The sequence below is a fragment of the Fulmarus glacialis genome, unplaced genomic scaffold (assembly GCF_000690835.1).
Source record: "Fulmarus glacialis isolate BGI_N327 unplaced genomic scaffold, ASM69083v1 scaffold34285, whole genome shotgun sequence".
In the NCBI taxonomy this organism is placed as follows: Eukaryota; Metazoa; Chordata; class Aves; order Procellariiformes; family Procellariidae; genus Fulmarus; species Fulmarus glacialis.
Window position 1 is genome coordinate 29,693 of NW_009211781.1, and position 15,025 is coordinate 44,717.

Below are 15,025 nucleotides of genomic sequence, written 5' to 3' on the forward strand. Positions count from 1 at the left end.
AAAGAAACACATTCGTCAATGAAAAGAAAGATAATTTTCAAATTTTTAAAGTCTAGAAATGATCTGTCTCTTATTGAAATCTGCTACTATTACCAGTTAGAGAAAAAAAGACAGGTATAATACATAGCCAACTTCATGGAATAGTAAAATCTATGTTACACTGAAAGAATAATGTATTATCTTCCAAATAGCAAGCCAAGAAACAGCAGTGGCATCATTTGGACAAACTGCTGCTCAGCCATCTCCCCAGCTGCAGAGCATGCTGTCTGGCGTAAAGTCAGTGGCTAAATATAAATGGTTCATTAAGAGCGATGAATATACAATCTGCTTCAGTGCAATCACATCAGGTAGAAGTTTAAGAAATCAAGTTTCAGATGCCCAAATTTTCCATGTAGGCAAAAGTATCTGAAACTATCAAGTAAGGACAGCAAGAGAAGAAGTTTTGTCTCCTCTGTGCTGTTCAGAGGATGGAGTGAGTTGGAACAGATCTCAGATTTTGGTTGAGCAAAAGCGTAGAAAAGAAACTTGTTAAAAACAAGGTATTTTTAAATGGACACTTAAGAGACAACAATGAAAGATTAAAACTCCTGAAGTGTCCTCTGAAGAGGAGTTTGCTAGTATCCTGAACAGTCGACATCTCTCCCCAGTTACAATGCCAAACTTCTTTCTGCCAAAAATAGGTCATAACCTACATTTCTAAATTTCTCAAATAAGACTTAGGAGGGTCTACCACAAAAAAAACCCAGCTGGAACTGCGACTGGAGTCTCACGTGCACAGTTTTGAAATGGGCTAACGGCTACTCAAATTTTCAAAGGTTACAGATTTATGTCTAATTAAAATAGTTTAATACTAGAAACATCAGCTAAATAGGTTTCTTTTCCCTGCAGATTTAATCAAAAAGGTCTTTATGACTCAAGCTTTTTTATACTGAGAATCTGCATTACAGCATAAAGCTCATCGTTCTAGACTTACTGTCTGATTTGCATCAATTTAATACACACCATATCCAGTATACCCTCTGTGCTTTAACTACAAAGACACTTCTGAGTAGGGAAACAAACCAACAGTGATAATTTACCTTTAGATCAGAGAAAAGCAGATTTACCTATTTTGATGCGTATGCCACTGACACTTGACTTCCTACGACTGGCATAAGACAACAAAATATTCTGTGGTTTAAGATCCCTATGAATGATTCCTTTACTGTGCAGAATACGCATAGCTGCTGCAATCTGCTGGAGGAACACTCGGATGGTATCTTCACTAAGAGTTCCTTTAGCTGGAAATAATATACACATTAGCAGATGAGAAAATAGATGTTATCCTTGGGCAAAAAGCAATAAACTTCACAGTGATCAACTGTGAAAACAATGAAGACAATCAGATCATAGTGAATTACATTCAGAACAATCCAATCTCCAGTATTTTTCTACAAATGTATATACTCTCAACAACATATACATCTCCATAGTTTTACACTAGCTACAGTATTCTGAATTATCTGGTTTTACAGTAGTTTATTCAACTTGATAGCAAAATAATTGTAAAACTTCTCCGTCACCATTAAATCCTAAACTTGCTAAAAAGGCAAAGGAGCCAAGAAAATAAAAGAACTTCACAGTTTAGAACATTAAATGTATCTACAATTATGTTACAACCTGAAGCAGTTCAACCTGTTCTTTGAACAAATTATTATGGGGATGCATATAACCACTCTGCTCAAAAACTTCATCCATGATAAAATTTATTTTGAAGGGAAAAAAAAAGATGTACTTTTGAAAGTCTCTTCAGAAAGTATTATCTCATTCTGCAGTCTGAAAAAGTGCTGAATGCAGGAGCTGGATTATACTGCATGAGTTTTTCCAAGGGTTTTAATGGGAAGCGAATTAGGCTTTTAATATACACAGTTAACATAACAATAGCTGTTCACAAAAAGATTCCTTCAACATACTGAGATACAAAGGCAAGTAGAAGAATATTTTCATCAAGAAAAATATGAAGATTAACATCTCTGCTCAAAATTTTTTTTGTAATAAGAATCCATTTGTCATGACTCTGTAACTTCTGTCTTCACTTTGGGCAGAGCCATGTTGAAGGGTATAATCTCTCCTAAACCAGAACTGCCTCTTTGTAGAAAGCATTATTATATACGTAATTCAGTATTTTTAAGTTCATATCTTGGAAAAGAAAGCAGGTGGAATCAAAACACTCAGAGCAGCCCCCAAAATACGACTTTAGAAATAGAAAACCACACTTTTTTCAGCATGCTACTTATGGTTAGCTACATCTTCTCCCTCATTTACAAATAAGGGAATGTTACATTCAACTTTTTGAAAGCAGTGAAAGCAGTTTTGAAAGCGGTAGCAAAAAGCATTTTCTGTCTGTGCATTATTTTATTCGCCTTCACTGCTACTTTGTGGGTTTTATTTTCAATTATGAGTGGCATTTAAAAACACTGGGAAATATTTTTAAACAAATGCAAAAACCTTATGTCTTCCTGCAGCTTCAAAATTTAGTTTTCAAGTTCCCAGGGTGGCATACAAACACACAACAAACAGCACTCTGCTGCTGACCTTGACTGGAGACAGAATACAACAGTAAGTGGATTCCTGGTGAATTCAATTACTCTTATAAAGAGCATACTCTAAAATCACACCAGAGTGAACATGCATTGTGGAATTACAGACATTCCATGAACAGAAAAATATTTAAACCACAAGCAAAAAAATCTCAGAGAAACACCAATGGATTACAGGAATACAGAATATAAACATGTAATGCAATAGCTTCCTAATAGGGAAATACAGTAATCAATTACCTTGTAAGTAATCTGCCAAATCCCCACCATTGCAGTACTGTTAAAAAGAAACAGTTTATTCAAAACACAAGCACCGAAATACTTGCTATATAATTTTTGCTCTGTAATCATTTCATGACAATTAGAAGAGCCTTTCCAGCTGTTTGCCTTAAAATTGTTTTGTCAATTACTTGTAATTAATAATTTGAGGTGTAACACTTCATCAATACTTACAGTATCATAAAATGGAACTGAATAATTTATGGGACAAACTGCTGATAAATTTAGTAGCAAATTAATAATCTAGTTTTCAGAATTGCTTGCTTTAACAAGTCATGGTTATTTTACAGCTGTGCAAAGAAGGAGTTTTGTCTAAAATTAATCTTTAAAATCAGCCAGAAAGAAACATATATTAACACATACCTCCATTACCAAAAAGACAGAATTGGGCATTTCCTAAAAGAGAAGGAGAACAAATCCCATTTAAGAATGTGACAAGATAAAGCCTTCAGTACCTGCATTAACCAAGTGTAACATGAGATTTTTCAGTCAACTGAGACACCTTATGTTAAAGTCATTGTTTTAGAGGATAGCAAATATGTACATTCCCCACCATCAAATATTTTACATTTTCAAAAGCATTAGTATATGCAAAAAAATCACGAGGCAATATCCTGAAGACTAAAGCTATTGTTTGAAAGAGCATTCTACAGTAAGTAACACCAGTTTTCACTATATGTCACTGCCTTAGCTTTCAACTGCCTTGGAGTGCCCTATCAACACAACCTCTATAGTAAGAGCTCTTACAAATAAATAAACTTTTGCTATCAGACATGACTGAAATCGGTCACTAGCGGGGCAGTAATATTTAGTCGCAAATATACTGGACAGAATTACAAACTGTAAGCAAGACAATTTGGCTATGACAACCAGTTTTCTAAGGAGGAATTCCAAAGTTATGTTCCCGCTTCTGGGTAGAACAAGGTTTGGTTCTGCTATCTGACAAGCCGAAGGTCAGTCAGAAATCACAGAGCAGTTAACTGTCTGGAATAAACTGATTCCCAAATGCTATTTTGTAGGATAATTAATGCAGGAATCATGCATACTTCCATAAAGTATCTCCCTCAGCGAGTCACTGGCAGAAGCACGTCCCTGCCATGGACCTAAATGCCTTACGGCAAAGGTGTGATTTGCTATGGCAGTCCTATTGAGATTTTCCAAAGCACTCACCTCCTTTGACCTATTTGCAACCTGAATTCCCTCTCTTGTAACTGGGCAAGAGTTACTGAAAGACAGATTAGCTAACTTCTACTGTAAATTATCTACACACTCCACAAAAATGCAGTAAAAATGTCTGTGTTTAAACCCAACTGTAACAAGAATATTCATTCCCTCTGAGCTGATTGAGGAAGACTGAAAGGAAAGAACACAAAGAGAACTAGAAGGAAACATAAGGCAAGTATACAATAAACAGGATGATGTTTTTAGTTACATAGTATGTTACGTCCCTTTCACTTTAAAAATAAACTTAAACAAAGGTTGACAGCTTGTGAGAAAATATGTTTTTAAGACAGTTGAAGGAAAAGAGCGAGATGGCATACCAGACAACGCCAGGCATATGCCCCAGTTGGAAGTGGAACTGTGGAGGGTCTGAGTGTATTCTGCTAACTAGTGTCAAAAAAAAAGTCAAAAGGGACATTGCATGGCAAAACAAAAGCTGTGAACTTAGCTGCCTTTCTCAGTGCTTGCATTAAAACTTCAGCACATGTTCAATTTGACCATACTGGCAAGAACTACCACAGGAGTGCCATTTTCAAGGGCTCGCTAATAGGTCAGGCTAGGAAGCTTTAAAAAGAAAAATAAAGTAAAAATGGGCTCATGGGCCCAGGCTAGGGAAACCAACTACCCTAAATACCAGAGCACAGAGCACATGGATGGTACAACCCATTAAAGCTGATTTCTACCAATCCGTCACAAATATAGATATCCATTGCAGATAACTGTAGTAAGTACAGTTCAAGATGAACCGGATGTTTTAAAGGTTAATTCAAGACTGTATTAGGCTGCTTCACCTTCTGGAAGCATTTCGTTTAGCCACCCTTGTCTGTGTTACAGAAATGAATTTGAGGTTCTTTCCAGCTCAGAACATCAAGCACATTACAGATTTGTTTACATTTGGAAACTAGTTTCAAAGAAAGCAAGTTTCTAGGAACATTAGTCAAATCTTTGGGAATGAAAGGCAAACTCCAACTAATATAGAATATTAAAGCAGCAGTAGATCACATTTCAGGAAGTCTGAATTGTTCAATGTTTCTGTAACAGCTGTTATCAACATGAACCATAATTTGCAATACTATAAATGCCTCAAAACCTAAGTGCATATATTAAAGCAAAAAAAGATAATTACTTGCTCTGTAAATTACTGAAAATACATAATGATAAATGTTTCTTTCTACATTGTTCCTTTACAACATCATCTTCCAAGACAGAAACTCACTTTCTTTCAGGAACCCCAAGGATGCCAAACAGCAACACTGAGATCCCAGTTTATCAAACTGAAAATTCTGCCAACTGAGGATCACTTCACTCAAAGGACGACTGTGTTGTGTAAAAGAATAACACAGCTAAGAAGCATGGAAACCGTCCATTCTCCAATGACAAGAAAGAAGCTCAACTCGTGGATTTCCACCCGAACATAGCAATCCCATGAATCAGAAATAGATGTTCCACAGCGTCAGTGCTCCACTCCCCTACACTACACACTCTGTACAAAAACAGCAGCTTATGGCAGTATGTAATGCTCAGCTCATGACAAGACATTTATTCATCACAGAACTAAGAGAATGTGTTTTCTGGATTCCCTTGGAAACAAAGTCCTTTCAAATGAAACTGCCCCCTTCAGAAACACCAAGCTGATGATTTGTCCTGTTGTACTAGCCCTCACCTGTTTAAGGAAAGTCATTCCTACAGATGACACTAGATTTCCCTCAAATAGCATTACTCATCTTTTTTTGACTGATATTCTTGATTAATAATAATCAAAAAAGTCACTGGGTTAAAGTCATAGTAAGAAGTAGAGTGTGTTTCCTTATTGTAGGTTGGATAATCCTTTTTCATTAAATCAGCAGAACACATTAGAGGTTTCACAAAGAGTTTTTCCCAGACTGGTCAAAAGTCGTATCTAATTCTTATTACACAGTCATATTTTGCACAGTACTGGTACCAAGCCCCCCAGCTGCATCTCATCCCCACTTTAACTCATAACCAAACACTTTTCAATATCCCACCAATGCAAGCTTTACTTCAAAACAGCTGAAGTTGTTCATCCCTTCACAGTTGCTCACATTTTGCATTACAGTTCTTGGCCAGACTGACTGGGAATGTGATCTCCGTTTTGGGAATACATTCAGAAAACACAAGTCAATTCTGTAGACTCATTTTTCCCTTCTAAATTATTTTGCTGAAAAATAAAGCCATCTCTATAATCATTCACTAGACTAGTGATTTCTGTTGACTTGCTAAGCAGAGCAAAGTGCTCAAAAAGGAAAAGATTAGATCTGAAACATGCTGGTTTACTAACATTCAGGAATAAAGCTGATCGAGCAAGCTATTTTAAACTGCTTCTTGAAACAGAAGCTTTCAAAAATTTACATTGACATACAGATCATAAAATTACTGCAGCTGGAGATGTTCTGGCCTACACTTCTACCTAGAAAAATAATCAAGCAAAACAAATATGCGTTGTGTTGCAACAATTACAGAACAGTTTTGCCCAGCATGCCTTGCTTTGTTGCTTAAAATTTTCTTGACAAAAGCCTTCTTATTCTGAATCTAGGTTTTACTTGCAAATTGAAGTAGAAGATAGCAAAGGTTAATAGGAAACCATTTTACAATTCTGAAAGCTAACAGATAAACCTACTAGAAAGAGGTTAAGAAGCAACATATTTGCCAAAACTTGCTGTGTTTTAATCCCAGACTTCCAACAGTTGTCTCAGGGGATGTGAAGTTCCAACCCAAATCACAGACTCAGCACGGTAGTTCCATTTAAAAGATATTAATTGAAAAAGAAGTCAAAACATCCATGGTCACTTCTGACAGCTGTTGCTAGAACTCTAGTGTATTGCCAGAAACATACCCTAGATTTCTTTTTGGTTAGGAAGTCCTCCTTTAGAACAAGCTGAAAGTCTGCAAGGAGCTCTTAGAGAGCTGCCAAAGCAGAAACTGTGGCAAAGAAATAGTTACTACGTTTTTGCTCCAAGTTTATATATTCTATTTAGCTGCAGTTTATGATTGGACTCCCAAGAGCATAAGAGTTAACCTGACAGCTTGTGCACTGCTATTATCTGATTAATTTTCTGATACGTTAATTTGTGCTATATTTGCTTTAATTTTTTGGCCAGGAAAATACTCCTCATTTTTTCTGAGCATTAAATACATTTGGAAAATGTTCTAATGATTTAGTGAAAAAGGACTGGTCCGGATCTTTTTAAGGCTGTTTCTTACTGTATTACAGATACTCTTGTTTTTGCTTTGTGAGTGCACCACAGCAGCAGCTTCTAACATGTTCAGCTCCTATCACATCTAAAGGACTGAACATTTTGTTAGTTCTGACTAAATGTTAAGTCTCAGCCTAAACGTCAGTTGACATGCGCCTGCAGGATTCAAATAGCGTGCATGCTGCCAATTATTCACATAAAAGAGCAATCAGCCATGGAGAAATGTACCACAATAGCCGTATCACTCATTTTCTGTTATTTGAAATGTTATGTACTGTTATGAACTTAACTAATATATATGGGAGGTAAGGAAAGAGACTGGCCTGCTGCACAACACAAAGAAAAGGCAAAACTGTTCACAGCACACCAAACATTTAACATGTGTGCATACTTGAAGATCTTCTGAAACTGTTTTGAAATACAAATTATAGCATTTAGGCCCAGCAGGTAAGCTAAGGACTATGTAGTAACTCCAACTCTTTCGTTCTGTGGGCCAAAACAAATTCTAACTGGTTGTCCCTAACCTTCAACACCTACACTGGCGTTATTCCTTGCAGTCCAATATTGTCGTAACCAACCTTCCAGTTAACGTCATCTGCCAGGTAGTATTTCAAAACCTTTACAATTTCTACAGGGCAGGATTTTTCTTTTTATCTGAAAACTTGTCTGGACGGCATGTTTTCATATGACTATTTCCACACACAATGAGAATGGACACTGACAAACACAAAGGCCTTAATCACGGAGCTGAGGGAAAAAATAAAGATATTGAGACGTCCTCATTCGAAAGACGACAGTTCAGAAACAGCTATGATGAGAGTATGGAGGCAATCAAAGATGTGAGACACCAAGATCAAGAGCACACACCAGAATGCTTGAAGCAACCGCCTCAAGAAATATATGCAATACTACCAGACCAACTGGAGTCCCTGGGTAAACCAAACAGCAATATTTAATTCCCACTGGTAAAACAACGAGCTAAAACATGGTTCCTTCCATAAGCATCCCTAGTAAGAACTCATGGGCACCTGTGTATAAGTCAAGGCTGAGGTGTAGGTGCCAGAAGGACCACTGGCTTTGTTCCCCCTAGCTTTCACTGCTTTCAAGGGCAGCAGAAGCAGCTGCAGTTATTTTGGCTGCTGTGTACCAACAAGCTAAGACAGGAAACAATTTCTGTTCAGATACTGTTTCTCCAATAACACACTAGAAATTAGTTCTCCCTAAACTACTGTTCAAATAGCAAACTTTAGACTCCTTACAGTGAAGACATTAATTCATTCTTCTAAAACACTATCTCCAAGATACATTACAGGCTTTCATTCTGACGGCTGACATTCTAAAGAGGTTTTGAATTAAATTATTTGCTAAAACAGGCACTGTCTGGCACTGTGTAAGAGATTAGTTCTACTCAGCACACACTTGGGATCATGAACTGCACAAAACTGTAAATTCATGTCCTAAATATAGCACATTCCAAATAACTTACTGATACCTTCATACTTCAGTATAATACTTTATCCAAGGACCTCAATGTACTTCATGCTGGTGAGTTAGAGGTTATTTTAGACTCCTTTTGCTTTTGAGAAACAGTGGGCTCCATTTCCCCAATTAACATGATCCAAGACTGTCTGATCTTCTTTTGCAGGATGAGTGACATCCCATAGCAAGACCATGGGAAAAGAGCTGCATTTTTATACCATTTTAGAGATTCAAGAGTTTTTTTATTCTTGAAAGAAGGAACACCAAACTCTTGCCCAAGAAGATAAGTAAAAAATGTCTCAGCAGGTTATGTCTTGCTATACATCTATTATATTCTCAGGGTTTTTTTAAGCATTTCACTTCGTGAAAAATTAATTTCACATTTAGATGTGAGCTGCGCATGCTTATTTTTCAGAGCCCTACTACTGCAAAACATTTGCCTCTCATAGATGGAGAGTTAATATTTAAGTACCCCCACAAATGCCTTCAGTCTTAGAACCACTGGTCTCCACACCCTGGTGTGTGCAGATCCCCAGCCTCCTGAGATGGCACAAACAACAACGGTATGCTCTGCTTACATAAAATGCTTAACTGCAGATCAAACCTGCCAGGGTTGCATGTAACCACCTTAGAGAAATCAAGGGCAATTATCGTGCTGGCACCAGAACAAACGATTTTTATGCCGACCAATGCACATACAACATTAACGGCACACCAATTCATTCGGGTGCGTCTCCAGATGAATGGGCATTTCTAGTAATTTAACTCAGTGGACCCTATACATACTAATTAACATATCAAAATGGTGTTCATAGTAGCTGAAGCAACAGCAATGTAGAAGGTTTTAAAATGTTCATATGCTATCAGCAGAATGGCTCACAAGTTCTCTTTGAATCTAATTAAAACCTTAGTGGTGTATGTATCTTTATTACACTGACTTGTGTGACCGGTCACAGATCATGCAACAGGAACACAACCATAAATGAGCAGAGATGAAAGAGAAGGAATCCAACTACCTCCTGTGAAAACAATTCCAAATGAAGCCTTTTGCAAGATGTAAAATAATAACTACCCTTTCATTCTCAAACTTAGTAAAAGATATATTCCAAATTGCTATGCAGGGATACAGCTTTAATCTCAAAGTACTGCCATTAAGTACAAATAATTTCATTTAATATTATGAAGTGTAAAAATATTTATTCTTCCTTGCAATTAATTTACACTTTTTTCACTTAGTTTTGCTACTTACATTGCACACCATCTTTTCTATCTGAAAACTCGGTACAACAATCAGTTCTTGGATTATTCAGCTAAATGGTCTGCCAAACAGTGCATCTGAAACATGAGCATTTTCTTATTTCAAACTGTCTAAGGTTAAGAAAAACTTCAGACCAACAGAACTATAAAAATAAAACAGACTCCCAGTCACACTGAGAAGTTCCTACTGTGACGCAGACTCCACTGGCTCCAGCACTGAGGAAAAAAAAAATAGCTTCTGTAACTTAAAAATTGCTTGAAATCCTAAAGTCTTATCTGCAGTACTATATCACTATGTTCACAATACTATGGCAAACAAAAAGGGCAGTACATGCTGGAACATGAAATGCTAAAGAAAATTAGTAGGTGTAACAGCCTACTAGACATGTGAATGCCTTGCATAGTGTTCGTTCTTGCTGGGTTATAAATTAATGTAATCACACAAGTTAATGATGTATAATATTTCACAAACATAGCCCTGTGCAGAAAGGGAAAAGCTTATTTGTGCAAGTGTCACATTCTTTAGACCGTATTTTGCAAAACAATTTCTTCTATAGAAGTAGCATCATAGTGCCAAGCTTTATGTTTCCCATGAATGTATTTGAAATATATCCAAGGTATGAGACACAGGTTTTCCCTTCTTTTTGCTTTAACTGTTCATATTATTTAAATGCAATAGTCAGTGACAAGCAGGAACACCCCCTTCTCAAATGGAGAATACAGGACTGATCATTCAAGAAGTCCTGTCACTCTAAGGGCACCCTTTCCTGTGGCAGAACAGAAAAGCATAAAAGTTACGTTTTTAAATAACCTTTAGGTAAAGAAACCATAGACAAGTGTATGGCTCTGTCCTCTCTTCCCTTGTGGATGTTCTGTGCATAAATCAAAAGAAGCAAAAGCCTCTCCAAGGCTTAGAAGATACACAATGTTAAATCATCAAAATACATATCTAGTCAACTACCCTCAGGTTGAGCTGCAAAGCTTAGTAAGTAATCTTCACATATAAACAACTGTAAATGATAAATCTGAAATTCAGCTGCTTACTCACACACCAACGCCCTCAGTCAACAATTCCAGTTTCTTTCAAGATGTCTCGATATACTAAATTTAGGATGCTGAGAGATTATTTCCACTTAGCCATACTCAGGAAAGCCTGGTCTCTTCAAGAAGCAAAAGAGACTATACTTTCCCTCTCAGAGCAGCTAGTATCATTCAAAATGCAGAGTTCTGAAGTCAAGACCCAGGAGGGAGAGAGTCTATACATCCAAATGGGAAGTTTTGATGCATAGTCTGTTACTACATGAACACCATCACTCTGTACCAAAAGTCAACAGAAGTTAGTACGTCCTGTACACACAATAAAACCTGAGCCTGCCTAGCGTATATCCTGTGAACACAGATTTCTATAGCTGCACAGATACACACCTTCATGTAAGCTGAAAACCTTTTAGGATGCAAACGTGTAAGGACAGAATGCGTTGGAAGAACGTCAAAATGTCTATTCTGCGTTGTTTTAACTACGCAATGCCCCAAGGGTGGTTCTTAATAATTTTTTCATAAATGTAATGCTGTATTTAAGATTAGAATTAAGCCCAGGAGATAAATGTATAGTTCTTATTCAAGCAGAACAAATGGCTGCATAACCTACATCACATAATATTTAGCTTTACTCGACACTTGCAGGCCTTAGGAGACAAAAAATGTACTTCCTACTAAGTAGAATACACTACTCTAGATAGGCTAGAAAAATAATTCCTTCCCCTTATCAGGCAGAATCCTGGGAATAAAAAGAGGAAGACTATTTGAAGCAATTTAATACTTATTTCTCCTACTTGAAAAGATCCAAACGTCTGCTTGGCTTTTATACTTTATCCTATCCTTTTGAACACAGGCAACAAGAATATATACGTGTGTGATCATCATCATCTACTTCCTTCAGTTCTTCCTCACCGTTGACACAGGGCTATAGAATACATTTCTTTGTTACAGAGACCTCAAAGATGCTGCTCCTTTTCTACAACAGAGTATTTTAAGTTACGTTGACTTCTTAATGTCACTTGCTTCATCCATTCAGATCAACTCCTACTAGCACATTTTCCTTCAGGTGTATTCAGCCGTTATCCACAAACACCCACTTTCCAATCAAATTATAGGGCCAAGGCAACAAGGCTGATTCAGGGGAATAGTTACTGCTATCGACAGAGCTCCCAGCCCAGCCAGCTGATGCTTTTTCTCTGGAGACAGGACCAGACTACACAAACAGCCTCTGCAGAGGTTCTCGGGCTGCCACTTGCCCCTGCTGCCTGCAAGTAAACCATATTCCTCACAGCTTTCTATCCCAACTGTGCATCCTGCTTTTTAAAAAGAGCCAATACAAAATAAGTGCATAGTGTGTTGAAGGTGAGAGAACTCCCCTGCCACTGCTAGGGAACTGGATCTCTTTTTCTAAATACCAGACTGATTATAGCAACAAAATATATGGCCATTCAAGATTTTCTACTCGGTATACATATATATGCATTATATTTTCATAAATAAATTTCAATCAAGAAAAAGGCATCAAAATATATTTTACCTGGACATCATAGAGAGCTACAATGTTCTCATGCTGAAGTTCCTGTAAAACAAAATAGCTGTATTACAGAAATAGCCTGTTGCTGTTATTATTTTAAATTTAACATGCCAGGTGATAATCAAAGAGAACCAAACTTAACAAAGAAAGGTAGTATCTTTTTTAGACCATTTGATGGAATTTGGAAGAAATCCCAGCTATTTAGACAATATTTACAAGAATAGGAAATTAGGCAATATCTCCAGAGGTCATAAAAACATTTGGTTCCAGAATTTATTTTCTATGTCTTGTTACAGAAAGTACTACAGCACCAGATCCTTTAATGAGTACTGAAAACTGACTAAATTTACTTTTATAGTCTAACACAATTTCTTGCTTAGTGAAGTAACCAACTACACTATTTTCAAGTCAACCTTACCGTTTCACAATAAAAATGGAAATCAAACCAAATAACACCAAATAAAACTCACAGGACAGCTCATGCAGTTATTTTTAACTGCTCAAAAAAGCATCTGTCTTTGCTAAGTACTTGCAGCACACTAATATACCCAACACTACAATTTCTGGTATATAATAAATATACTAGAATATAATATGTATATATTACTATATAAAATAGTGATGTATCTCAAGAAGCTTGGAAACATGGAAAGAAAGCAGCATTAATTGTTCCTGAAAAGCTACGTAAACTGAGATGTGGAGAAGTTCAGAGAGCAGAGAATGCTAAAAGACCATCCAAGGAGACATTTCCGTAAAACAGCATTGAAAAACTAAATGATACTCTGTTTTATTTCCTTCATTAGAGCCACACTACACATTTTAAGTCAATTAACACAACTCAGAAGTAGGAAGACTGCTTCAGGAATCAAATTCAGCATGCTGATTTTAGCTTTCAAGGCATCTTTGAGCAAAGAAGATGAAGAAATATTAAAGACTCATGTTTTACCCTCAGCTATGACTTTTGTTGTATGCACTGCTTGGAAAGGTGCCACATTAGCCATCCTGAAGGACAAAGTTTTCTGTATGTGCAATAAGCAAAGCGCAGAGACTGGTTCTACAACAACTTTTAACTACAAAAGCATGCCCATAACCTGTTCTGAGACCATTTCCAGAACTAAAAAAGTATTGTTGGTTTTTTTTTTCTTGGTCTTTTTAGTTCTGGATTTCTTCTGGAACTAACAAAGAAACAAAAGGCAGAATAGCAATTACTGTGATACTACCCATGACCTGGAATGAACTAGGTCAAAAGTCTCTTTTCCTTTTCAAGTAAAGCAGCTTTAAAAATCACTGCAAATTAACATACCTTTAAGATTTTTATTTCTTTTCCAAGTAGGATTTGTGACTTTGACAAGTTCTTTTTGTTAATACTCTTTATGGCTACTTCCCAATCAGTTTTCTGGAAACAAACAAAAAAGTATTGTCAGTTTTATATTTTTTTAAAACTTTATCCACTAACAACTAGCTAGTAAAGCACTGGAGAAAAAGTTGCAAGACCACCCCTACTCTACCCACCAGTGATTACTACATCACACGACACCATCAAGAACTATCTCACTCCACAATAGCTCAGACAGCTATTAAAATCCAGCTGCAGCTACACTGCATTTTAATGGATTCAAAAGCATTTAAAAAAAAAAGAAGTAAGTAATCATATCCCATTTATTTCTTGGTAGCGATGCCATGCATCTGCTTTTTAGTCCTCTCTCAATGATCAAGTTACTTTTACTCTCCTTTAAGGACTTCCCATTTTCAGCCTTCTTACGCTCTACAGCTAAAAATTGCACAAGAAAACATCTGTAAGTAAACTTATATACTGTCTATTTATGTATTATCTAAAAATAAATTGCCTATTTATTTGTACAGTGGAAACATCTCCATTGGCCTTTAAGGTTTGTGTTTTCCTTTCTCCCCCCTTTTTTTTTTTTTAACCCAAAAAATCACTGCACTGTGCCTGTCTTGGAGGCGAGCATTAGGGTAGCATAGGGACTACTCTAATGATCCAAAAGGATAAATCTGAACAGTTGTCTCCTGGAAAGCTGAGCACTTTAGACACCAACACCAGAATAAACTCTCACAGAATCAAGAAAACATAACTATGAATATCGGTGGTGATTAGCAAGCCATGCCAGGAAACCAGACACCTCTGAATTTAAGAAATCTTCAGCCAATCCCAAAGGAGACAATTTTCCATTAGATCCCTCGTTATCCAGCGAGATAAACATGACCCTCCTGACAAACAAAGGGCTCAGCCTCCCATACAGCTGCAACTCTCCACTCGCCGTTATGCTAGGGAGCTACCAAACAACAGAGAGGAGAGGTGGGAACGCAGATAGGTTGTTGATTTTTTAAGGGAGGGGAAAAAAAAAAAGGGTTTGTGGAGGCCGGGCGCTGTCTGCTCGGCTCTCGGGCCACCGCCGGCTGCA

The 15,025-nt window shown here is 37.0% G+C and overlaps 1 protein-coding gene across 1 annotated transcript in view; it reads right to left on the reverse strand.

Moving 5' to 3' along the window:
- Positions 1-13,998, reverse strand: part of ULK2 (unc-51 like autophagy activating kinase 2) — a 37,843-nt gene extending 23,845 nt beyond the window's left edge. The window contains exons 1-5 of the mRNA XM_009577665.1: positions 13,906-13,998; positions 12,606-12,647; positions 3,222-3,254; positions 2,820-2,856; positions 1,107-1,280 (exon numbers count right to left, since the gene is read on the reverse strand). Of these exons, the coding sequence (XP_009575960.1) occupies positions 1,107-1,280; positions 2,820-2,856; positions 3,222-3,251 (241 nt within the window). The 5' untranslated portion in view covers positions 3,252-3,254; positions 12,606-12,647; positions 13,906-13,998. The remainder of the gene's footprint in view (positions 1-1,106; positions 1,281-2,819; positions 2,857-3,221; positions 3,255-12,605; positions 12,648-13,905) is intronic.
- Positions 13,999-15,025: the final 1,027 nt, after the last annotated feature.